This window comes from Pimephales promelas, chromosome 21 (assembly GCF_988280905.1).
Source record: "Pimephales promelas chromosome 21, fPimPro1.hap1.1, whole genome shotgun sequence".
NCBI lineage: Eukaryota > Metazoa > Chordata > Actinopteri > Cypriniformes > Leuciscidae > Pimephales > Pimephales promelas.
Genome location: NC_142789.1, coordinates 13,303,110 through 13,328,636, shown reverse-complemented (window position 1 = coordinate 13,328,636; position 25,527 = coordinate 13,303,110). Strand labels below are relative to the sequence as shown.

General features: G+C 39.0%; 1 protein-coding gene across 5 annotated transcripts in view; it reads right to left on the bottom strand.

Moving 5' to 3' along the window:
* Window positions 1-9,023: 9,023 nt before the first annotated feature.
* Window positions 9,024-25,527, bottom strand: part of ect2 (epithelial cell transforming 2) — a 43,149-nt gene continuing 26,645 nt past the window's right edge. For 3 of the 5 annotated variants that reach the window (XM_039657617.2, XM_039657619.2, XM_039657618.2), the window contains 7 exons: window positions 24,290-24,409; window positions 20,484-20,622; window positions 19,378-19,532; window positions 18,659-18,766; window positions 18,355-18,495; window positions 14,557-14,798; window positions 9,024-9,921 (listed from right to left, as the gene is read on the bottom strand). In XM_039657617.2, coding sequence (XP_039513551.2) covers window positions 14,568-14,798; window positions 18,355-18,495; window positions 18,659-18,766; window positions 19,378-19,532; window positions 20,484-20,622; window positions 24,290-24,409 — 894 coding nt within the window. In that variant the 3' untranslated portion in view covers window positions 9,024-9,921; window positions 14,557-14,567. The remainder of the gene's footprint in view (window positions 9,922-14,556; window positions 14,799-18,354; window positions 18,496-18,658; window positions 18,767-19,377; window positions 19,533-20,483; window positions 20,623-24,289; window positions 24,410-25,527) is intronic. The other 2 variants (XM_039657620.2, XM_039657621.2) reach the window with 1 other exon arrangement.

Sequence of the window (25,527 nt, the reverse complement as noted above, 5' to 3'; positions counted from 1 at the left end):
AGTGATGGAATGATCACTGCACAGACGTGTATACTGTGATGGTTGCTTATCTCATCTGGTTAGTACAACCAATCGCAAAACAACTATCTGGCGTGTCATTTACACATCGAAACACCAACTTTTGTATAAAAACTGGTGACGTCCTGGCAAGATCCTGGACAATGCCGTTCTTGCCCGCCAGCCAGTACTTGTGACGTCACAAGTATGAATAGAAATGCTAACAATAACCCTCCAACATGTGTTCCTCATGCCAAGCGAGAAGTCCCTACATTGCCCTTCTATCTTTTCCCATTTCCACTAGTCTCACCTGGGATGAGACCTTCAACAGGACGCCTGGAGCTCACTGGGATACATCATCAATAAATCATTAGTCTTTTTGCAGAAAAAAACATGCGGCATTCTAATGAGAGGTACTTGCACAATCCTCAGTCCTACTACAAACAACCCAACAGCTTCTTACAGCTTTTTGTACTCGGCTTACAACAGCAGCTGTGTACTAATGCATCATTTAGCTGCACTTTTCTTCATTATTGATTCCACGCAGCAAGCAAAGGAGAAGACAAAGGGATTGGAGAAAAATAGGGACTAACTTGCTGTACTAGCTTATCTGATGTCCCAAACAAACCCCCCTAGAAGAGTCCCACTCTCAGTGGATCTGAGCGTTCTGTTAACTGCGGTAAATGCCCTTTCACAGCAAGACTTACATTATTAAAAAGTATAATCTATTTGCAAACAATTCAATTGCATACCAAAACCACCAAGTCCATTTCCAAAATGTTCAGTGTCCAAATTTATCGGCCGATCTACTCTATATTAAAGATGCACTGATGTATCGCACAATTTTTGCATATCGGTTAGCATGAAAAAGGCAGGTGTAACAAAGCAATATGTTTTGTAACTAACTGAAACGGAGTTGTATAATGTTGTATATAATATGTTGCATAATGTTTTCTTCTGGGTAAAATAATTGGATTGCTAAGCAAATACTTGGTTCTAAATGTCAACAGTTGAGAAATAAAATCCTTATGTATCAGTATATTCGATCCGTGCAGCTCTTAAAGTGATAACAGCCTTACACACCTGCTGTGCTGTTGTTGGTTTTAATGTTAAAAGCCCACTGAAGCTTTATTCAATGTCTTGATGACTAAAACAGTAAAACAGGGTGGGACATATCAAACAGCTCCTCCCCTTTTTAAAAATAGCCAAAAGCATTTATATCACAACTCGGCCGGAGCTGTTGATGCAGTTTCCTCCTAATCTCTAACCATTTCTCCTCCTAATTGCCTCCATATCGCTTTAAAATATAGCAGTCTGTGCAGAATTCAAATGGGTCCGATAAGTTTTCTGGTCTGCATCATGTGTCACGTGTCTCTGGACTAGAGTTCATTATTTTCCATAATGTAATGTAATGTAATGATAAAAATTAAACTTTCATATATTTTAGATTCATTGCACACCAACTATTGCACATCATTGCACACCAACACACACAACCAATAGTGTAAAAATGAATAACACATAACAGGCACAATACCGATAAACATGAATATCTATTGGTACTACATGGATCACATGACTAAACTTACGTCATCGTTTTGAAATACCTCTGGTTTCACTGTCCACACTTTTCAAATTTATCCACTTTGGAGAGCGTTTTCCAAACGATACGTTTTTGTTGACTTAAAACGGCGTCTCAGTGTGGACGGAAGGCCAAAACGGAGAGAAAAATATACATTTTCAAACGAAAACGTATTAGTGTGGACATGGCCTAAACACCTGCAAAAGATTCCTGAGGCTTTTAAAAACTCCCAGCCTGTTAAAACAATAAAAAACCTGAAATATTTCAGTCGGTGTGGAATGAATCTAATATATGCATGGAAGTTTAATTTTTATCATTACATTATGGAAAATAATGAACTTTATCACAATATGCTATTTTTTTGAGAAGGACCTGTATGTGCACTCTGCGGCAGTTCGCATGACACTTACGTGAAAACAGACTTCATTCGCCCCAATGGAAAGCATAATTGCACTGTCTGAATTATTCCCTATCCCCTATATAACACACGTTCCATTCACCATGTAGAAAAATTGTAAATGTGTGAACAAATTAGCAATTTTAGCCGCAGCTTCAGGGTCTGTTTAAAGGGGGCGGGACGCTTTAGATTCCAGAAAGCATTTGACTGGACAGAAAATCTGATGAGAAGATGAAGTGCAGAACTTTAAAAGCGAAATTTGTCATTGTAGCACACTAGATAATAGAAAGAGGAAGCCATACTAAAAGCCAAAGCACTTCAATTTTGATTTCATGGGGACTTTAAAGGCCCGTTCACACTACACGCGACTTTATCGCTGCAGGTCGCCTGTGACTGCGCTGGAGGGCGTTCCCCACTTCTGGTTGCCTAGTAATGTTTGTGAGTGACATTCACGGAAGTTACTCTATGTTAGACAACAAATACGTTTTATTGCCGCTACAAACAAACATTTTGTAAGGAAAAGTCTAAATATAAATGGAATCAAAATGCATAATATTAAAGATGAACAAGAAACAGTGAGTGCTCTTTGCCATCGCGGCAATTTAACTGCAGCAAACGGGCAAATACCAGTCTATCTGGGTTCCCTGAAACCATTCAGTCACGGAGTCAGTCTACGATGAACACCACTTTATGTTCACGGAGATATATCATGAATTATAGGACAGTTTCTGACTGCTAAAATGAGCTTCTCGTTCAACTTGCCTCGGCCAGACTCAGCACTGAAGAGTGACGCGCTCCACTGACTTCACTCTCCTATGGGTTTCCGCTCACGAAAATCGCCCTTCATTTGGATAAAGTTAAACATTTCTCAACTTTGTCACGTCGCTGGAGGACCGAGGACACGCCCCACCGGTCGCTGTGTCGCCGGAAGTCGCCCGCTCACCATGGAAATGAATGGTATCGCGTCGCGTGTACTGTGACTAAATAACTTTTGTATAACTTTAATAAGGATCATATATTTAATTCATACAATGAAATTTACTTGAAATCTACTTTTAGGCCTGCTTGAAAAGCAGAGATGATTTCATATCTGTTGTATTTATGTTGTTCTGTTGAATGCTAAATGAATCCAATCCATGGTCAATATTTGATACTGCAATAAACTAGCTAGTGTACCTTAATCACATGCATTTTTGAACTTTGTTCATTTAAAACATGATCAAAATACTGTTAAAATCGATACTGGTCAAAAGACCCTATGGGTGCAGCCATTATACTGTATACTGTGTAAATTCAGATCAATTTAAATGCTTGGTTATAACGGTATGAAAAGGCTTCTCTGAACTCCAGCTTGAGCTTACAGAATGCAAAAATGTGATATTATTTACCACATTTTAAATGCATTCACAGACAATTCAAAATGCTTTATTTTGACATCAGAAATAAGGTATCTTGTTTACGGCATCTCCTTGCTTTGAGAAAATTTCCACTGGTATTAGAAGCCGAGAAAACATTACAAAAAGTTTTAAAGAACCTTGAGTGAAACAGACCAGGACGGAGACGTGAGAGGATTTGGGGAGAGATGTGAAAGATTCCAGTAGTGCAGAGAAATAATTCATGGGATATTAAATCGGTGATCGAGATCATAAGAATGCAGTGTCTGTTGTACTTCACATAGAACAGAATCAAAAGAATATAATCTGCAACTGTTCTTTATGACTAAAAAAAGAGCTCTTGCCACTAATAAGAAGTGTGTGTGATTTTAATATCACAACCATCACATTGTATATGTTTACAGATACAAATAAAGCATGTCCGTCAAAGCAATGATTATTTGTAGCTCTACCTCTGGTTTCACATACAACTTTTTCGAATGTGGTCAGACTCCGTCGGGATGTGGCTTCAGCAATCCGAAATGATCTAGGTTGCATTTGAAAGTTGCGTTTGGCCAAGTGTTGCCCGATCAAAAACGCAGGTGTAAATGGGCCCCAAGTTACAAATTGCCAGAAGCAGCTATTCGACAAAAATCTGCTCTCTGTGTAGAGATAAGTGAGAAATGATGAAATTTTGACCTAGGAGTTTGTATCAGACACTTAATTTTGCCATGTGAAATCATGCGAGTGAGGCTCAAGAGTTTTCACTCCACAACTAGAATGATGCAATGTTTTCTCTATAATATAAACCCAGTCGGCCTTGTTAGCTTGTATCTTAAAGTTATCCGGCCTTAGCAGAGATATTAGACTGAAAATGTGTCTAGACTTTTAATGACAGACAAAACAGAACAAGCTAATAACTTATTACAACTACAAAACAAATGCTGATTCATATCTTTGTTCGCACCTCAGGTCAAGTCATCTTTACTCTATTAAACTTTCTTTGAAATTTGCTGTGAGGATAGAGCCACCCTTACGAAAAAGAAGTTTATTCAAGTGTGCCATTAGTATACTTCTTTTAAACTAAAAATAAGAAAGTATACTTTCAGTTATTTTTCCTGTACTTCTCAGAAATATACTTCAAATTACACTTAAGTGTACTTGACTTATACTGAGAGAAAAGCAAGTATATTTGTCCTGTTCTTGAACTCAATCTTTTGATCCAGAAATACTTAAAAGTATAATTAAGTATTCAAAGTATACTTGTATAAGTATTATAGTAAAAAAGTTTTCTACTAGTATACCCATAAATTCACTTGCAGTACACATGAGATACATAATTATCAACTAGTTGTGCACTTACTGTTACACTTATAGTCAGGGCCTGAAATTAACTTTTTCGGCCACCGGTCACTGTGGCAGGTGGATTTAAAAATTCACCTGCCACAGAGACTTTTTACCAGCCACTTTTTTTTGCCTCATATTTTGCTTCAGCCAAAAATGGCTGGTAAAAAGAACAATATTGTGAAATTCCTGTTTGGTGAAAAAAACAGGAATTTCACAATATTGTTCTTTCACTTGTAAGAATACACATTTAAGTGCGGTCAAGTAATAATAATAACTCTAAGAACATACATTTTTTAAAATCTTTTTATTCATTGATTTTGACACTCACACAACATATACAGTATATAGTATAGGCTATATAGTATATAGGCTACTCAACAGATAGACCTACCGCAGCTCGTATGTAAACAAATCACACGCGGCTGTGTTGATGGCTGATTTAGTCACGTAGACAGATCCTGACAGCTTTTAGTTACAGCGTTCAGGAACTATGAACTAAATTAATATTGTTATTACTGGTAAAGTTACCGGGTACCGGATATTTTCTTACTGGTTCCCAACTCCCAACATGCACAGTTGCACACGCACACACATCTGTGCAACTGACATTGTACTGTATGCTACGTCAGCGTTACATTATCTCATCCCATCTCACCAACAGTTTAATACTCGCACATCCAAACGTAGTCGGAAAAGGCCCTCGTCTTCTTCTGATCGCATGAACGTTCCGAAATAACAGTCGCTGTCATAAATCAGCCGCTCACGAACCTTGCCATTGCCGCCAATTGTCCACTTTGTATTAAAATGTCTTCTTTTACTTTTCTTTTTCTCATCCTCATCTTTTTGTTGGTTGTTTGTTTCAGCTGGCCTCTTTACCTCAGTAATGTGCCGCCACATTTTAGCTAAAGTCAAACGCAATGGCGGACTTAGTTGAAATGTAAAAATCCTAATGAATCACTCAATTCTCATTGGCTACCTGCCAATGTGGCAGGTAGATTGACAGTGTTACCCGCCAATAGAAAAATTCACCCGCATTTGGCAGGTGGTCGGGTGTTAATTTCAGGCCCTGCTTATAGTACACTTAAACATATACTTTTATGTACTAAACGTGGGCCAATTTATTCCCAAGCGGTATTAAAATAGTACACTTACAAATTTACTACTAGTACATAGTGACATTACTATACTTACTACATAATGTATACTTAAAAATATACTTGAACATTACTTAAGTATACTATATAAAATGAACTTGAAATATACTTCTTTTTCGTAAGGGCAAGCTTGGAGAGAGTGACCGAGTCTTGACCATGAAGCCCTAAGCGAGAACAAAGGGCCTATACTCGCCTTTCCTAAGACAAACAAGAGGCATTCATTGGCTTTGAAGTGAAATAAAAGCAAATATAAAAATAAAATCAAGACCTCTGCTATCCTTTTTTTATATTCTTGGTATTTCTTTGTAAGGTCTCCGGGGTTAGCTCAGTATCCAGGATACCATTCAGCTCCTATGCCTTTATTTACGTGAAACGAAGGCTGGTTTGTATAGTGTCACGCTGCGCACAAATGTGTCGACACAAGGAAAACCAGGATTGTGCTTTGAAGGAGGAACAAACAGCACAAGTATCAGGCAAAGGGCTCCTGGTGCAATTATGAGCACCCTGGGAACGGGCACAACGGATTTGCTTAAGACTGGAGTGGACGGAGCCGCTTGAGCCTCCAAATCTATTGTTTGAGGCGTTGAAAAAGTATCAAAGGTACACTGCATAATAATCAGCCTATTTGATGCTTTTGAAAACAGACTCAATGGTCCATGTCGGTCTTCACGAATCCGCAAGTGATTCCATCGGGCTTCTTCTGTCGAACAGATGTTTGGCTGCATCAGTTATGATTGTGAACCTTCTGTTCATCTTCCAACGAGTCAAATGACACGTCTAAAGAGCAAAGAGACTTTCGGATGTGACACACATCACCCACAATGGCCCTCTCATTCAATCTGGGACTGGATCCAAAATTTGAAACTATCATTTCTGTTGACTGTGATCCAAGCCTCCACTATTTTTCTGGTTACAATCGTTGAAAACGGTCACAGGGATTTGGATCGACATTAGAGAGAGTAAATGAGCACACGATGAGAGAATATGCATTTTTGAGTGAAATATGAATTATATAGGACTTACCTTTTGGTTTTGGACCAAAAACTACTGGAGATGGCAACATATCAAGTTACCTTTATTTGTATAGCGCTTTATAAAATACAGATTGTTTCAAAGCAACTTAACACTACAGTGATAACAGGAAGATGATGATTCAATGATGCAAACAGAATTCAATTCGACTGTAAAGCAGTTCAGCCGAAGTCAGTTCTGTGTTGATTCAGTTTCATTGTAAAGATAATCAATTACTAAACAGTTCTGCAGAAAACGGTAATGTCATCATTCAGGGGTGCATTTCCCAAAGCCAACCATGGTCGCAAAGTTCTGTCAGTACCAATAGAGTTCAATGGAAATTGTGATTATAGTTGGCTAACTATGCTTTGTGGAAATGCACCCCTGCTCAGTTCTCATTAGATGCAGTCAGATCAATAATATAGTTGAATATTAAGTGTCCCCAACCATAGGTGACGGTGGCAGGGAACCAAAAATCCAGGTTTGCATGAAGGGGTTAAGACAAATCACACAACTGCAGTTTAAACGGGTAGGGTTAGGGTTTTAACCTAACCCTATTTGTTTTTGGTTTTTTTTGTTTATTGAACATTGTTCTAGTGTGGCTTTGTCAAAAGTCTGTTGGCAATGCTGTGCATTAAAAAAATAAACTTGGGCTTTAAAGGAGTAGTTCACTTTAAAAAAAAAAAAAACTTTTGCTGATAATTTACTCACCCCCATGTCATCCAAGATATCCATGTCATTCTTTATTCAGTCGAAAAGAAATTAAGGTTTTTGATGAAAACATTTCAGGATTTTTCTCCATATAATGGACTTCAATTGTAATGGTTCAAGGTCCAAAAGACAGTTTCAGTGCAAACTGTTCAAAGGGCTTTAAACCATTTCAGACGATGAATAAGGGTCTTATCAAGCGAAACGATTGGTCACTTAAAAGTTTAAGTTAAAAAAGTTTAAGTTAAGCTCAAATGCTCGCCTTGCTCTGTTCTGTGATGCGTGTTCGTGACTCTCCTGTTCGAACTCATTCCTCAAAATGAACAAATCTTTTTTCGTGTCATTTGACTCATGTTGGTTTGGTTCAAACTTTTTTTTTTTTTTTAAATGAGCGATCATTTCGCTTGATAAGACCCTTATTCATCGTCTGAAATGGTTTAAAGCCCTTTGAACAGTTTGCACTGAAACTGTTTTTTGGACCTTGAACCGTTTGATTTCCATTAAGTCCATTATATGGATAAAAATCCTGTTTTTTTTTTAAAAAGTGAGCTACTCCTTTAACCCTTAAACAGGCAAGAGTGGTAAAAAAAAAGAAAAAAAAAAATCAACGAAAAATAATTTTGTCACTTTTTATAACCCTAACTCTAACCCTTCATGTCACTTTTTTTCATGTCACTTAACATCTGGAGTTAAGTAAAACATTGCAGACTAATCTCATGAAGTAGCGTGTGTATGACACGCCAATTCGTATTTCCATTTTTGGCGTGCTATCAAGACGCATAATCGCTTTTCAGCGCGTTTATGAACACCGTTGACTTAACGTTATTACATAAATATATGACTTATCTCAACCCCGTCCCTAAACCTACCCGTCACTGGGGTTAATGGCATTTATGACTGTTCCCTTACCATCCTAGAAAAAAAAAAAAAAAAAGATCGCTCCCCAGATGTAGATCTACATTTTGCTTCGTTTCGCGCGGCCATTTGACGGCGTGTACAGACACGCGGAATCGCTCGGACGTTAATGGCGTAGACATACACGCGGATAGCTCAAAATGCATAGAGATAACACGCCACTTGACTCGAAAGTTGCGTGTATGTTTACGCAAAAGTCATGATGTCATGTTGAACACTGAAAGGACTTTTTGAAATGGGGAAACTCTAGCCATTAACTCCACTGTTCTGCAGGGTTTAGCTTCATCCCTAATCAATCAAATCATTCCAATTATTTTTTTCTAGATAATCCTAAAGACTTCTGTCTATTGTATAGGGCCTATTGTATGGAAGGAGATTTCAACTAAAGTAAACTATGCTTTAGTTTACACTGCAAGATAGATGGATTGTAATGTTAGATTTTCATCTGAGATCTTATAGAACAAACCATTTCAAATAGATTCCCTTCATAAAAAAAAATAACGGTTTTCAAACGTTCCAAACAGACACAAAACACGATGAAGGCTTTATGCTTCTTTTATTGATAAAGAATAAACGAAGTCACCTTCAAAAGTAGTCAAACCAATAACATAAAACCAACCCACTCCAAACAAATCTGCAGTAGGCAAGGACACTATATGAATCCCTTTTACAGACTAAAGTGAATTTTGCTTTACACATGAACTCATGTTGGTGTTGATGTAAGTGCAGAGACTACAAAAAGGTAGAGACAAACTGTAATTAGTATGACAATCACATAAGGACAAATACAATATTTACACATAAATAGAAACAGAAGAGAGGATTTACATAAACATTTTTAGAAGTGATTCTGGAGAATAAATATGGCAGGCTGACCACAACAACTCTCTTTTGACTTTTAGAAACCAATACCCCTAAATCAACAACAATTAAAAAAAAAAAAAAAAAAAATCACTTCTAAGAGTACAAGGCTGCATTTTATACCAGACACTACTGTGGTAACTCAGTGCACTTCCACTGAAAACGCAATGGCCAGGTGTCTATAGCTTTATAAAAGCTGAAAACTACACGAGTTTAGATTAAGAAATAAAACATGAAATATGTGCAGTGGTTAATAATTGCGTGAAAGCTCTACTAAAATCAGAACATGACAGTTATAAATGTTCCTATGTTAATTAAATGTGCCCGGACATGGCCATTAACACAAGCCGTTCCTTCATTCGGTGGGTTCTGGGCCTGTAAATTAAACCCGGGGGTGGGTTTGGGGAATGTGCTAGAGGCGTCTGGGCAGACGTGGTACCATGGTGTGTAGGCAATTTCAATACTGTAGAGGGCAGAACACAACGGTCAGATCAGGTGAGTTGTGGATCTGCTGAAGGTGTGATACTTCCTCTCAAAGGCAGACGAGAGGTTGATCATGGATGGGGAATGCACAGCCTGGAAAAAGAAAATGAAAAAACAAAAAATCTAATATAGTGATGAAAGGATAGTTTTAGGGTAATACTAGGTTTTCCATTCCAGTCTGTAATTAGTTTAAGACCCAAGAGTGCTGAAATGGACGTGGTGGATGCGTTAACCTTTGGTGCATTTCCATACCCAGAAGACCTTGTTAAAGATTCAATGCAGGGTTTGAGTGCTGGTTGAGCTGTAATGCTCTCAGGGCACTTTTTACAAACTTCATACTGGAGACTAGGAGTGGGCGGTATGACAAAAAAAAAAAAAAAAAAAAAAGTTGTATCACTGAGCGAGCAATTTTATAAAACTCACACTATCATTTTTTACAATTACCTGCCTTTATTATGCTATTTTGTTTTGGAGGTTTCCTAGAGTAATTTTTACATGCATTCAAGATCACTTTAACTTTCTCATAATATAATTTGCCCATCACCTAGTTTCTCAGAGTCTGAAAATGATTCGCTCGAACATTCAGGCTCTATAAACCCCTGCTTACCGAGAGCCGCCTCTGCTCTGCTCTGACTGGTCAGATAGCCCAGTCTGTTGTGATTAGTCTACAGCTAACAATGCCCACATCTGAATTTCAACTCCTTAACAATCGATACAAACAATGGCGTCAGTTTTTCCGTATCAATTCCAGCGCATATCCTTATCCTTTGGACTTGCAGTGCTGAAAACAGCATATTCTTGATATGTCGAATATACGGGGTCCAAGTGGACGTTGTTCGTGGGTAGCCAATAAAGACCATTTGGCAGGCATTATGGAAATTTGTTATATTGTTACATATGTTTTTAACAGGAAGGGAGACTAGAATTACTGACGCCTTGTTTCAGCAGTTCATTATTTTAGGAGACAATAACTATCTTATGTGCACTCTGATCTTTAAAACTTTATACGTTTTTACAGTCACAAACAGCTATTTTACATGAAAAGTAATATTCGAAAAAGCATAATAAGTGCACTTTAAAAAAGCTTATCGGATAATCCAGTGAGTTAAATCATTCACAAACCAAAGACACATTTTTATAAATAAGTCTTTAGTTTGCGTCTGAGTTTCAAATTAAGAGATGTAACATGAGACTCAAAACATTTGGATTAGATGAGTGACAATCAAAATTGTAGAAAAGTAGCTTTGAATGAGAATTAAACGAGACTAATTAATTTTTAGATTGAATTTGCACATTAACTGAAGTTCTGTATCAAGTGGGATGACTGGGATTTCCAGTTACATAGCTACATAACTTAAATTTAGTAATATTTCATATTTTTGTCATTCAGTTTAATCTAGCTTAAATTGGCATCAAATATATGTCAGGCTAAACATTAAAAGGATAATTATAGAATTAAAGTTTTTGGGTGAATTAAGAACTCTCATGTCATCCCAAACCCGTAAGACTTTCATTCATCTTTGGAACACAAATGAAGACATTTTTGATGAAATATGACAGATTTCTGTCCCTAATTGACTCCCACTTGTATGTAGCCGTCAACGGAGGGAGAGAAATACACTCACTGGCCACTTTATTAGGTACACTTAATTTCTAAGCAGCCAATCACATGGCGGCAACTCAGTGCATTTAGGCATGTAGACATGGTCAAGACAATCTCCTGCAGTTCAAACCGAGCATCAGTATGGGGAAGAAAGGTGATTTGAGTGACTTTGAACGTGGCATGATTGTTGGTGCCAGAAGGGCTGGTCTGAGTATTTCAGAAACTGCTAATCTACTGGGATTTTCACGCACAACCATCTCTAGGGTTTACAGAGAATGGTCCGAAAAAGAAAAAACATCCAGTGAGCGGCAGTTCTGTGGGCGGAAATGCTTTGTTGATGCCAGAGGTCAGAGGAGAATGGCCAGACTGGTTCGAGCTGATAGAAGGGCAACAGTGACTCAAATAACCACCCGTTACAACCAAGGTGGGCAGAAGAGCATCTCTGAACGCACAGTACGTCGAACTTTGAGGCAGATGGGCTACAGCAGCAGAAGACCACACCGGGTGCCACTCCTTTCAGCTAAAAACGTTGCCTGGTTTGATGAGTCTCGATTTCTGCTGCGACATTCGGATGGTAGGGTCAGAATTTGGCGTCTACAACATGAAAGCATGGATCCATCCTGCCTTGTATCAACGGTTCAGGCTGGTGGTGGTGGTGTCATGGTGTGGGGAATATTTTCTTGGCACTCTTTGGGCCCCTTGGTACCAATTGAGCATCGTTGCAACGCCACAGCCTACCTGAGTATTGTTGCTGACCATGTCCATCCCTTTATGACCACAATGTACCCAACTTCTGATGGCTACTTTCAGCAGGATAATGCGCCATGTCATAAAGCTGGAATCATCTCAGACTGGTTTCTTGAACATGACAATGAGTTCGCTGTACTCAAATGGCCTCCACAGTCACCAGATCTCAATCCAATAGAGCATCTTTGGGATGTGGTGGAACGGGAGATTCGCATCATGGATGTGCAGCCGACAAATCTGCGGCAACTGTGTGATGTCAATATGGACCAAACTCCCTGAGGAATGCTTCCAGCACCTTGTTGAATCTATGCCACGAAGAATTGAGGCAGTTCTGAAGGCAAAAGGGGGTCCAACCCGTTACTAGCATAGGGAACCTAATAAAGTGGCCGGTGAGTGTATCTCATATTTCATTAAAAATCTCTTCATTTGTGTTCTAAATATGAACGAAAATCTTACGGGTTTGGGATGACATGAAGGTGAGTAGATGACAATTTTCATTTTTGGATGAACTAACCCTTTAAGTATAAAAATATGCAAGTGAGGCCTCTCTACTGTATATAAAAACCATACACATTTTTGTATTAAGGAACTTCGATTTTGATCAATAGTATATAACAGTTTAATTGTCATTAGTTTTCATGATCAAAACTATAGAATAATTTTAAAAATAAGAACATTTTTATGTCATTTTGTTGATGAGATTAACAGTTCGGTATATTCACCATCACACCACCCATCCCTACCGAATCCTAACTGTATACAGCTCATCTTCATAGATTGAAGCTAGGAACTAAATCATTAAATAATGTTGAGATTTTCTGTCTTTTAAACAAAAGCCAGTGCCTTTAAGTGTTCTAGCAAAAGCCAGAGGTTCACAGGATTTTGTAAAAGTTTATTCAAGAGGGGTTAGAAGAGTCGAGGGGGAAAATCCGTGTTAATGATATTGGCTTTACAAGCTCGCTGAGGTAAGAATGCACACAGTTGACCCTAGTCAAGTGTTCACCCATCAGAACCAACAGTGTTACCCGAAGGAATATCCTACATGCAGAGGATAATACTATATTCTCTTGAAACAGATGTGAGGGTAAAGACCACAAACCCAATTATTTTGTTTACTCTTAATGAGCCCACTGATGTAACGCACCAGGCTGCTTTCACACATGCACACAAATAATCCTATTACTTAGCATTGCTTAATAAGAATTAAGGTGGCCTTGCACTGCCGCTGGAGGCCTCAGGATCAATAAAGGTGGCCGATGGCAATGGGAAAAAAAAAAAACATTTGATAAATTGCCTTGTGTGCTAAATGAAACATGCACACACACACAGATGATACTTTATGGGTTTAAATTAGAAATAGGGGGAGATTAAATCACAGTAATCAGCCACTTTACAGCTTTCACGCCCATAGATCATGCCAATGTGATCTCGTAAAAATATGAGATTTATGGAGAAAAAAATAAACTAAAAAAAATAACATTGTATGCCACAGTAACAATTACGTCTTTATATTTGAACCGCCATTATACTCAGAATCATGGAACCATAAAAGCATGCGTCAGCTCAGCTGGTCTCGTATTTTACACATCATAAATGATCTGAGGTCTGTGTTAAAGGGATATTTCACCAAAAATAGGTCTTTTTTTATTTTGTAGAACACCAATTATGTTTTAACAGAATTTCTAGGTTCATTACCAAGCAATACAAAGTGGATAGGGCCCTAGATTGTCAAGCTCCAAACAAATAAAGTATTTTTTATTTCTTTAAATATTATAAAAGGGTTTCATATTCATATGAATAATATGATGCATTTCAGTCTGAAAAATTATTTATTTTTTTAATTTGTCCTTTGCTGTCCAAATTCAGATTAAAATGAAAATAATTTTAATCAAATTTAAAAAGTACTACTTTGAAGACATGACATCGATATGTTGGCCACGTGATTATTGATCACGTGATGCATATTCATAAATCATGACGTTAAAAGTTTGAATATGCAGAAGTGCGAATGAGATGATAGCTACTTCAGAGGTCAGGACAAGTTAACACTGGTCAAAATGTCAGTTAAGTTACAGTAATTGATCTTTATTTGTCATTTGATGCCAATCTGGACCCCCATTCACTCATGGAAAAAAAAAAAGTGGCCAGTATATTTCTAACAATTACAATAAGTTACAAAACTCAGTCATTCAGGGTGAACGCAAGTAAATGACAATTTTCATTTTTAAGTGATCCCTCTGAACATATCCTCCGATCATCTATAATAAACGAGTGCTACCATAGCCCATCCGTGTGCTAGTGAGTAAGTGTTGACACCGTCCCCAGATGCAGTAAGAGTTAGTCACAGTGAGTCAAAGAGGCAGAACTGCTGTGCTCACATTTAAGAGTCCTACAGGTGGGTCTCCCGTCGCGGGGACCTGCGCTGCAGTTCGGGGGGCGCCAGCAGCGCTACGGGCTGAGCCACTGGGAGGGACAGGACGGATGGTCTCTCTGGACTGCACGGCGTGCGGACACACAGTGGGACTCTAGGCCGCGGAGCATGGTCCAGAGAGTTTGACCGCTGAACCACTGCGCTTTTAATAGAGCCGGTCAGACTGAACGTAGATGCTGAACGAGACATCTACTCACACACGGAGAGGGGGAGAGGGAGATGGAGAGAAAAAGAGAGAGCTCATTAACCTCATCTGACTCCATCCCTGCATCGCATGGCTTCACAATCACTCACTTTAAAATTGAAAGAGGAAGTGAAAAATTTGAACGCGATCTCGTTACGAACGCAGGGATTTCTCAAATATTTAGCAGTGCATGAATCACCTTAATGAAAAAGGTAAAAATATCCCCTTTCAAGGAACTAGACGCATTTGAGAGCAGTACCACTGGTGCCACTAAGTTCCACACACAGATGGTGGCGCTGTGGGGATTTTTAATCATAAATGTAATTGAATCATAGAATTACTATTATTAATATAATACTAATTATAATATAACTATAATTATAATATAACTAACTATAATATAATACTATTATTATTAAGTGCAGCAACTAATGATATTGCATGTTTATTTCTTGGAAATGCACATTTGACCGTAGAGCACTGAGCTAAGATGCAGTAATAAAAGTAACATGCATCTCTTTTTGGTCATCAGATTAAGAGCTTTGAAAAGCTGGAAAAAGTAACGCATTTAAAAGTCCTTGAAAAAAGTGCTTGAGTTTCACTTTCAAAAGGTTGTATGAACCCTGAAATGAAAAATGTAAAAACATTTGACAATTTCTCCCACAATACCAACGTCTACCTAAAGGTCTGTGAGTCTCCCACATATTGATAGCGGCTCCCTGACTTTACAAAAGCGAGCGACCCGGGTAATGTGGCTTACGACTCTATTAATGTACTACTACCTGATGAGGTGAAACTCACAGATACTATATTATATATAATGTTATATTGGGTGGGTGGAGGTTGGAGGGGTTGACGCTACCTCCCTGAAATTAGTTTTTGCAGGGTGGGATGTCTGCAGTTAAAGTTGCTACATTAAATGCATGGTGAATGTTGTCGACTGAAAAGCCACCTTTAACTTTATAACAGAATTCTGTGCTGAATTTGAATTTGAATACTTTTCACTAGATCTTGCAGAAATGTTATTAACACTGCACCGAATTAAAATGTTTTGTCACTGGATTTCCCAACACGGTGTAGTTACGATGTTGCATAATCGAGATCAGATGTCAAATATTGGTCCAAACGAAAAGCGTGGTTTTGTTCTGTTTTTGTTTCGTTTGGCGTTTTAAGGGCCCGTCCACACGAAGACGCATTTCGCTGTATACGTATATATTTTTTTATCGTATTGGCGTTTTGTCCACACGGATCCGGTGTTTTGGGAGAGTGAAACCGGGTCCCAGGGTGAATAAATCTGAAAACGACGCCCTTGCGTTTTCATGTGTACGGCCAATCCGTATATTTTGTGAAACGATGATGTCATCACCTCACGTGTCGACAAGTCAGACAGTCACGTACAGCAACAACAACTGCCGAACTGCTTGAATAATAAGATAATATAATACGGCAGAAACTTCTGAGCCTCTTGTATTCCTTTATTTATTATTTACTGGGATGGGAATTATTCAATATATTTTGGCTATTCAAAAAAAAAAAAAAAATGCACCCCAGTTCCACTCCGACATTACATTTCTCTGTAGGTTAAGCGTAGCCTACGTGTTATATCCATTAAAGAAATATATTTAGCTTAATATTTGTTTAAAATTTAAATATGTTTTTTTTTTATTGAATCTATGTAAAGTGAATGTTTATTGAATCTATATGAAAATTGAACTGCGTTTTTAGTGCATCTCTATGACAGAATTACAGCGCCACATATTGGTCTGGGATGTCTATTACATCGTTTTCAGTCGGTGCCAGTGGTTTCGTGTGGACGCAGATATTTTTTGAGATGCTGCCGTGTTAACGGACTTTTTTTTTAGAACGAGGAAAAAAATAAATTGGATAGGGGAAGCTCTGGCTTCGTGTGGACGTGGCCTAAGTTTTTCACCATTTGCAACAGAAATGGCTGCTCTTATCATTTGGGCAACGTTGTGTTGGCAACAGTGCAACCTCTAACAAATTGTAGTCACACCAGCCAAAAAAATAAATAAAAAAAGGTGCAGTCTGGAGCCGTGCCTTATGCTGAAGGAAAGAAAAACAGTGAATGACCAAAGCAACAAGTAAATCCTCTGAGAGGGAAAGTCATACTGTAAAGATTTAACTGTGAAAAAATAGATTAAATAAAAATATGAATCTATGTAAATGTCTGTTTGCATCAAGTGTGATGTGACTAAATGACAAGTGTAGTATTTCCATACCTGCTCGCGCAGACATCACACGTCAGTTGTAGATGGACAGCCACCACAAAAAAATAAGACCGCGCCAAACAAGCAGCAGCCAGTTCCTCCTTAAAAGGATACTCCTCTTTTTTTGGAAATAAGCTCATTTTACAACTCCCCCAGAGTGAAACAGTTGAGTTTTATGGTTTTCAGCCGATTTTCTGATATTTAGAAGAATATCAGTAACCAGACAATTTCTGGTCTCATTGACTTCCATAGTATAAACCTATTTCCAAAAAAAGTAGAGTATCCCTTTAACCAAAACAGTGAACAGCGTTCACATGTCGTAACCGTAATTACGAGATGGAGACCCGCAACGTTCTACCTGGAGCTGTTCACATCCTCAGACCCAGATTTTTTGTTTCCATTTCAACACTAGCAACGATGCAATGAATCTGCAGCAGTCAGGTGGTACAAATAAGAGCTCTATAAGTTGTTTATATTCAATATTATTGTAAAGTTATGTGCTTTGAGACATCAAGTAATTTAAAGCCATCTCTCATCTTGTGACAATTTGCAAATTCTGCTCTTGCTCATGTGTTTTGAAGGAGGTGTGGCTTTGGAGAGCGCTGTGAAGGGAGAGTGGGATATCATGCTTGCAAAGCAAACTTGCTATTCCTAGACTCTCTGGAATTGCCTAAAAAAATAAATCTTACTGATAAGTAAAGGTAATTAAACAGCAAAAGTGCTGATATGCCAAAAGGTAAATTAGTTTAATATATATTCATACTATACCCATTACACCCGTTTATTTCAGTAGTCAATACTAATGATACCAGTCAAAGATCAGCACCAATAGTTTGCGCAAAATGTGCTTATCTATAAAACACAATCACACAGCTACAACTATTTAATTTTAGTTAAATAGCAATAGTGTGTTTTAGTAAACCATAACAAAAAAAAAAAAACCCTGCTGCATTCCTCCCGTCAAATCACGGCCGTGCTGATATTCAGAATGACGGCACCCTTGAGAGTTCTACGAAAACGATTCTAAGGAATTGAAAACATCTTATTCATGTTCCTTGAATAGGCACCAGGGCTAATAAGCTCCAAACGCTGTATTTTTTTTTTTTTTTTTTTTTGCTTTATTCTGTGTGAATTAGCCTTGGAGCACATAATATAGATGCATCATGTTGTTGTGTATGTTTTTCTGAACATTAGTAAGAGGATGGTGTGAATAGGTCTTAAATGTGGGTGCGTTGTATATGCTGCATCAATCGACCGGGAGTGCGTCTTTTATTCATTTGTTAGACCAGTGGATTTGTGAGAAGAAAAAGAAAGAGAGAAAGTGTAGACTCACAGCCAGTGTGGAGCTGCTGGACATTCGACCCATGTGATCGCCATCTGGGCCAGGACTCCTCTCATCTGGGGTACCATTGGCCATAAATGCCCTCTGAAGCACACGCTTGGGGGTTTTAGTGAAAGAAAATGCTCTTGTGACCTAAACACACAAAAATGCACAATTAGTCTATTCTTAACTCAGTGCCTTTTATAAAACATATAGTTACTTTATGATGTCATTCTCAAGACAGCATTCAGAACAAGACCAAATTTGCATGTACGTCATGTAATGGTTTTCAATAGTGTCAGGTTCCTCGCTCTACCTTCTTCGAGGTCTTTTTGATGGCCCTGGATGCTCGGCTGAGCGTGCTGTCCATGTCCTTTGTGCTCACTTGGACGGAGTCAGGATCAGTGCTCTGAATGAGATCTTCCTGTTTAAGACATGGAAAATTAAATACACGGCGATACTGCTGGCCTGTCAAAATGCAAAGAGAAGCATCACTGTTTAGCTTTCCAAACAGCTGGGGCTTCTTGATATTCAGAGGAGCAGAGAGTGAACGAGGCCGCATTTCAACGCGGGTGACGTGTGGATAGGTCGCCACCTCATGGTCGCTGGGGGAACTGCAGGCCAGGCCAAAATGCAGTTAGCCGCAGGGTTTGGTCTGGTTGTTTAATTATAAAGGGAAATGCATGCATCTGTCCGCCTGCACCAATTACATGTGCCGTGGTGGATGGCCTGGGCGGGACCTGCCTTTCTGCAGCATGAAGATAAAGACGCCTGAGTCTGAAGTGTAAAGTTCAAGTACAATTCCACTCTTAATTACATTAATCTGCCTCCCAGTTTAACCACACAGGAGCATCTAATAGGATTAGCCAACACCAAAAGGCCCACACAAACCTCCTAATTTATAGCCACAATAAAAGAAAGCAGAGCTAATAAAATAAATAATTGAGTTCCGTTCCAGGCCGGAGGGGGATGATCTGAGGAGGAAGTGGCCATGTTTCTATGCGTGAGTGTGTGTGTGTATGTGTGCTCACTCACCGCATCAGCTCGGCAAATCGTGTTGGCCACTTGTCGACACAGAGTTTTGAGCCAGGCAGATTTGAGTGTGTCCTCGGCCGTCAACTTGAAACTAAATAACAGGTTCTCCTGTTCTGTAGGAGGACGTACCACCAGGGAAAAGGCATTCTGACAATCTGAGAGAGATAAACAAATGCACACAAAAATGTGAGGTCAGGGATGTGACCTAGAACTAAGGCTGGACGCGGTATGAATCTTCAGGATGATATGAGACCCTTTCAGAGTTTATTTTCTAATAATGACCAGCTGGCTGTACATTGTTCGTTTGCACAACATTCACAACACATTTAACATCTTTTGGTGAAGCAATTTTCATTGGGAATCAATGTAGGGCAGGAGTTCATTCTATACATTGATGGGACCATAACAAGTGGACCACTACGAAATGAGTTAATTTGAAACATGAAATGGATTGCGGTATGAGGAGCTGCTCTTGCGGACGCACAGATTTGAATCAAATTTCCAGGCTCCAAAATGTGATCTTCATCAATAATGTGCTATTACGGTGTGAAATTATGGTCTTACTGTGACTTTAGCTCATCAAAATCCAGTAAAGTAGAGCCGGGTGATATATTAAAAATTCACAATATATTCTCAATGATTCTGTAGGCAATAAAAAAAATTATGCTGTGAATATTGCAAAGATTTTATATGCGTTTTATGGCCATTGAATTTCCTAAAGACCACAGAATCAGATTAGTTTTGTGATCCTTCCGTTTCCTTGTTTGGCATAAAAGAATTCAGACGCGTTTTAATAGCATATATCCGCTTTAGACAATAACAAATTATTTTAGAGCCTGTTAGTTTGATTCATTTCTCTGAACTGGTTTTCAAAGAATCAAATCAAAACTCTAACAAATATAGTAATAAATAGCACCTCTATAGTTTCATTAATCATTTTAGGTTTAGGTTTTCACCAACATCAGCTAGCTTTACAGTGAACTGACACACTTTACACATAACCAGACTTAACCTCTCTCTCCAGGGTGCTAATTCAGAACACCGAAAACTAAAATATGCACTCGAGTGCACTTGGTAGGACGCCGAATGCCGGATGGTCCCCTCACCCTCTGTGTCTTGGATGTCAAGGACTCTTCTGATCTGGGACAGGGGCATCAGGGCTATGTGTTTGAGCTGGGCGGGCGGCCGTGTCTGACCCAACGGACTACGGAACGTGGTTATCACCTTGTGTCTCTTCCTGGCGATCTGAATATGAAGAAGCACACAGATTTATTAAACTCTTAAAACATGCAGCTTTCTTCATAATGCAGGAATGTCAAATGTTCTCTTCTGGAATAGTGGGGAGTCCTTCTGGTGCTTTAGAAGAACTGAAATGTGTAATGTAGATCGGGGTGACAGATATGCATACAGAGGACTTCCTAAAATGAATAATTGATCACCCCGAGTCTTCCCTTTTCCTAGCTCTCATTACTAGGCCAGAGCCGGCATTGGGCGAGGAGGAGCACAGCCGCATGCCGGCACACACGAGCGAACCCCTCCACGGGGCTTAAACGCATCCCTTCACTAATTGGGGAAACAGGCCAGAGAGTCGAGTCGAGTCAGCAAGCACAGATTGAACACGCATAAATTATACACATTACTTTCTTCAACGGTACCGCTCAACCGTAAACTGAACAAACAATTGTTGAGGTTGCTGAAATTTTGGAGAAGAAAAAAAATGAGGAAAATGCATCAAGTAACATTTTCCTGACACTATGTAAATATGCGAGTATATGAATAATTTTTAAACAGTAATAGTGAAAAGTATTGTTATAGAATAAATCCTTGAATCAGGAATATTCTGGTGTTTTCTTGGGGTTTTACTAGTAAAAAGTCAAATGATTAGATTTTTAAAATTTGTTCAAATAAAAAAACCCCACTAATTTCTGCATTTTAAATGAGAAATTTTCCTTCATTACAGTTTCAGGATAATTACACCACCTAAAGAATTTCAGATAATCAAACAGTATTTTCATTCAGAAGAACATGCGTATAAATTGCATTAATACATTATACATTTTTTATCATTTATTTAATGATAAAGCATTTATTCCATTTTATTGTTTTTGAACATTACATAACACATTTCATGAAAATGAATGGAAAGCTCCAACGTCATTCTGATACTTTTGATCAGTTTAGTTGTTTTGTTTTTTAAATGTAATGTGCGTGTAATAGGGCCCTATGATATCCGTTTTATTTTTTCCCAAATTCCGTTTTTTTCCGTTTAAATTTTTGGGAATTAGGTTTTTTTTACCCTTGACTGTTATTATAGTTGTAAAAATAGTATGCTTTTAAAGTTAATGATTAAAATGTATTAAAAAAATAAAAATACATTGGGAATGACCTTAAATTTATTGAGGTAATACAGACATTTACTCAGGAGCCTTTTCAGGACAAATACTGCATGATGCAACATAACACTGCACTCTTCAAGTAACAACAAAATATGGTTATGAGCTTTAAACTGTAATATAAATTATATTCGTTTATATAAGTTCAAATAAAGTCACACGGAGTCTCTCACGGAGTTCGCAGACGCGGTGTGCATGTTGTGTGTGTGAGAGAGAGACGCGCGAGTGTGAGAGACGAGTGAGTGTGAGAGATGCGTGAGTGAGAGAGAGATGGGGGGAGAGCGGGGAAATACAACTGAAAGAATACGGTGCGGTTTTAAATAGTGTTAAAAAACTAAATGCAGTAGGTGGCGGCGAATTAGTCAATGTGTGGGAAACACTGCATAAGTCACGTGCGGACTGCTCGGCTCGGCACTGACGGCTTATGGCGTTGAGTTTCTTAACTTTTAGCCGACGAAAGAAGAGCCGTGGAGAGCTGCTTCGCCATGCTTTCATTGATTTGATTTAATCATTGGAGCTGAAATGACGGGTTGAGGGGTTTGTGTCGCCCAGATTTGCTTCCCCTGGTCTGCATTTTCACTAGGGATGCACCGATACCACTTTTTTGGAAAACGAGTACGAGTACGAGTACTTGCATTTTAGTACTCGCCGATACCGATACCAAGTACTTAATAAAAAAACAAAAAAAACATGATTTAAATATTTTTATATACGGGTTTTTAGGTCCTTGATTAAATTACTTGGGTAACACTTTATTTCGATAGTCCACTTTACTAACTATAAGTAACTTTTCAATTACATGTCAACTAACTGTCATTAGAGTAGGCTATTAGTAGACTAGAGTATTAGTACAATCAGCTAAATATCTGATAACACTTTATTTATTTGGTCCCCCAACAGACATTCAACTGACTATAAGTAACTTGGCGACTACAAGTAAACTTATTCTCCTAATCCAAAGCCATTCACGAAATTGTTCCACACCAGTGGTGCACGGGTTGATCCAAAATGAGCGGGTGCCTGCGCCGCGGTCACCCGCAGTTACGGGTCATCCAAAAATATTTTTAATGATATTCGGGTCGCGGTCGGTCAGGTCGTTTGGAAAAAAATGCCAATTAAACCTTTGTATTTATATAGTACTAGATAGAATTTTCTATGAAATATATAGGCCGAATTTATTTATTGGCTGAATAACTGGCACGAAGATGACACACAAGCTCAGTCTAAACAGTTCTCAGTTCTGTACTGGTGTGATCCGAGAACCGCTGTACCTCTGCGTTCGTTACTATACGCAAATGCGCAGTATCAGCAGTATCAACAACATGTCTCAGTTCAGTGAACTGTTAGAGTTACTGGAGTAAAATATAATTCGGGATATTGGTTTATTTCAACTCGGAGGGACTGTCAGGCATGTCTGAAAGTGAGTAACTGTAGTAACTTGTGGAATCAGCACTGACGCAAGACGTGAACTGATGCGAATGATTCAGTTCGATTTAGCGTACTGGTTTAACCGGTTCATTAAAAAGAACCGATTCGTTCACGAACCGGCCATGTCTATGATCACTAGTCTGCAGAGAGATGGAGGCGGCAAGAGAAAAGGTGAAGACTGGGGAGTGGAAGCTCCGCAAATACACAAATAGAAAGAGTAAGTGTGGGAGACATTTACCGAAATAATGAAAGATGATGACCAAAGTGCTGCCTTTGTTATATGTAGGCTACGTCTTCTTGCGATGCTCTGTTGTTACACGTTATGGCCCAATGACGCTACGATGAGCATGTAGCGCTACTACTTTTAAAAAATACGGTCAGGAAGAGGGTCGGGTACAATATTTTCTTACTTTTTTTGCGGTCCGAGTAGCGGGCGGGTAGTTGAAAACGTTGGTAGTGTGCGGGTTGTTTATACATTGACCCGCGCATCACTGTTCCACACGGCTGACATGTCTCCCCATCTCCCCGCTCTGAGCTGCAGCCGGAGCCTGGGGGTGGGCACTCGGCGCCTGTGATTAACCCATTTCTCAGAACATGGTATCGGTCCCCGGTATCGGGGGACTTTTAACGAGTACGAGTACTTTAGAAAATGTGGTATCGAGGCCGATACCAGATACCGGTATCGGTATCGGTGCATCCCTAATTTTCACCAGATATGCGTTCATCTCCCACACAAAAACAGAATTTCAAACCAAATATGTAAAAATCCACAAAATTCCGCATTAACACTAAATTCCGCGTTAATTGGAGTTAATTGATTCCATCCGTGATTTCGTTATCGCGGAAATCATAGGGCCCTAGTGTAATAATAGCAATATAGTGAAAATCTAGCTAGTAGTTTGACAACATAAGGCTACCATTAAAACAAAACCCATAAACAAGACAAGAAATCCAGACTAAAGTCTTTCATTTATTGGTGCTGCTTTTGGGAAACTTATGAAGAATAGAGGGGCCTTCCTATCTGTAATATTTCCATAAACGCATTCAGAAGAACAGTTAAGGTGCAAGGACAAGGAAAGGCTGAGCTTTACCTCCAAACAGTCGTTGAAAAGAAAGAGTGTGACATGTTCTCCCCGGTCGCAGGGTTTGTCTCCCAGAGCGATGGTCTCCACCCTGTGAACCAGACTCCGGTGGGACGACAACAGATTGGCCTGCAGGTGCACACAAACACAAAAATCAGTTTCTTCCTCGCAACATTTTCAGCAAATTAATTAATTATGAGTGATTGGCGTGCAGAAATTTGTTCAAATCAATCCGAGCGCCTGATGAACATGCTGCGTTTCCTGTCTCGGAGCCTGCGGGCACATATTCTCAGATTCCTGGATCAGACTCTGACTCGTGTCCATGCTGCTTCAGTTCCCATGAGAAACAAAAACCAAACTGATCCAGGAAAAGCTGGGGGGCGATCATTGGTTTGGCAGCCCCGTCTCTAAACGCAGCTGTTCTGGGGCTAGTCTTGATAGAAGACAAGTTACATGAGCTGACTCACTCTGATCGATTTAATGGTGAGGAGGTTTCAGATAGCATGGCAGCATCTCCCACCACAGAGAGAAGAGGGACATCAGCCAACAATACAGTGTCACACTACAATTTACTGTTGAAATAGCCAAATTCTACACATTAATTGTATTAATACAGTTCTTGAAGTCCACTTCTAAATGTTAGTTGAGCTTTATAGCACTACAAATGGTTAATTTAGTTTTACAATACCATTTCCACTGTGTCTGACCTTTAGAAACAGACTATTTCAGCTACTGTACCTTTAAAATGAGAAAAAGTGCCCCTATATTATTACAAATACAGTTTTAAATGCATGCAATGTAAAAAAAAAAAAAACTACATTTTCTCAGAATATACAGCATCACCTCTTTTCTCAGTGTTTGAAATGATTCCAAAAAGGATTCAGTGTCTAAACCCCTTCTTTCCGAGAGCCCACTCTGCTCCGGTTGGTCAGATGGCCCGGTCGGTTATGATTGGTCTAAAGCTTACAGCGCATGTTGGAGAAGAAAAATCCATTACCATATCTGAATTTCAGCTCTGGAGGTTTCCACAGCACAGTGATCCAAACAGTACCGATCGCATCATTTGGAAGTGGATTTGCTTTTCGGATTCTCGATATGTCGATAACACGATCCAAACTCTTCCAGCCCACAGGTAGAGCTACAGTGTTTGCACACTGTGATGATTTCTGAATGAGCGGTTTTTATAGTTTTCATGGTCTGACAGGACCGGCGGTGGAGATTTGCTTGGTGAATGTTGGAGTATGCTT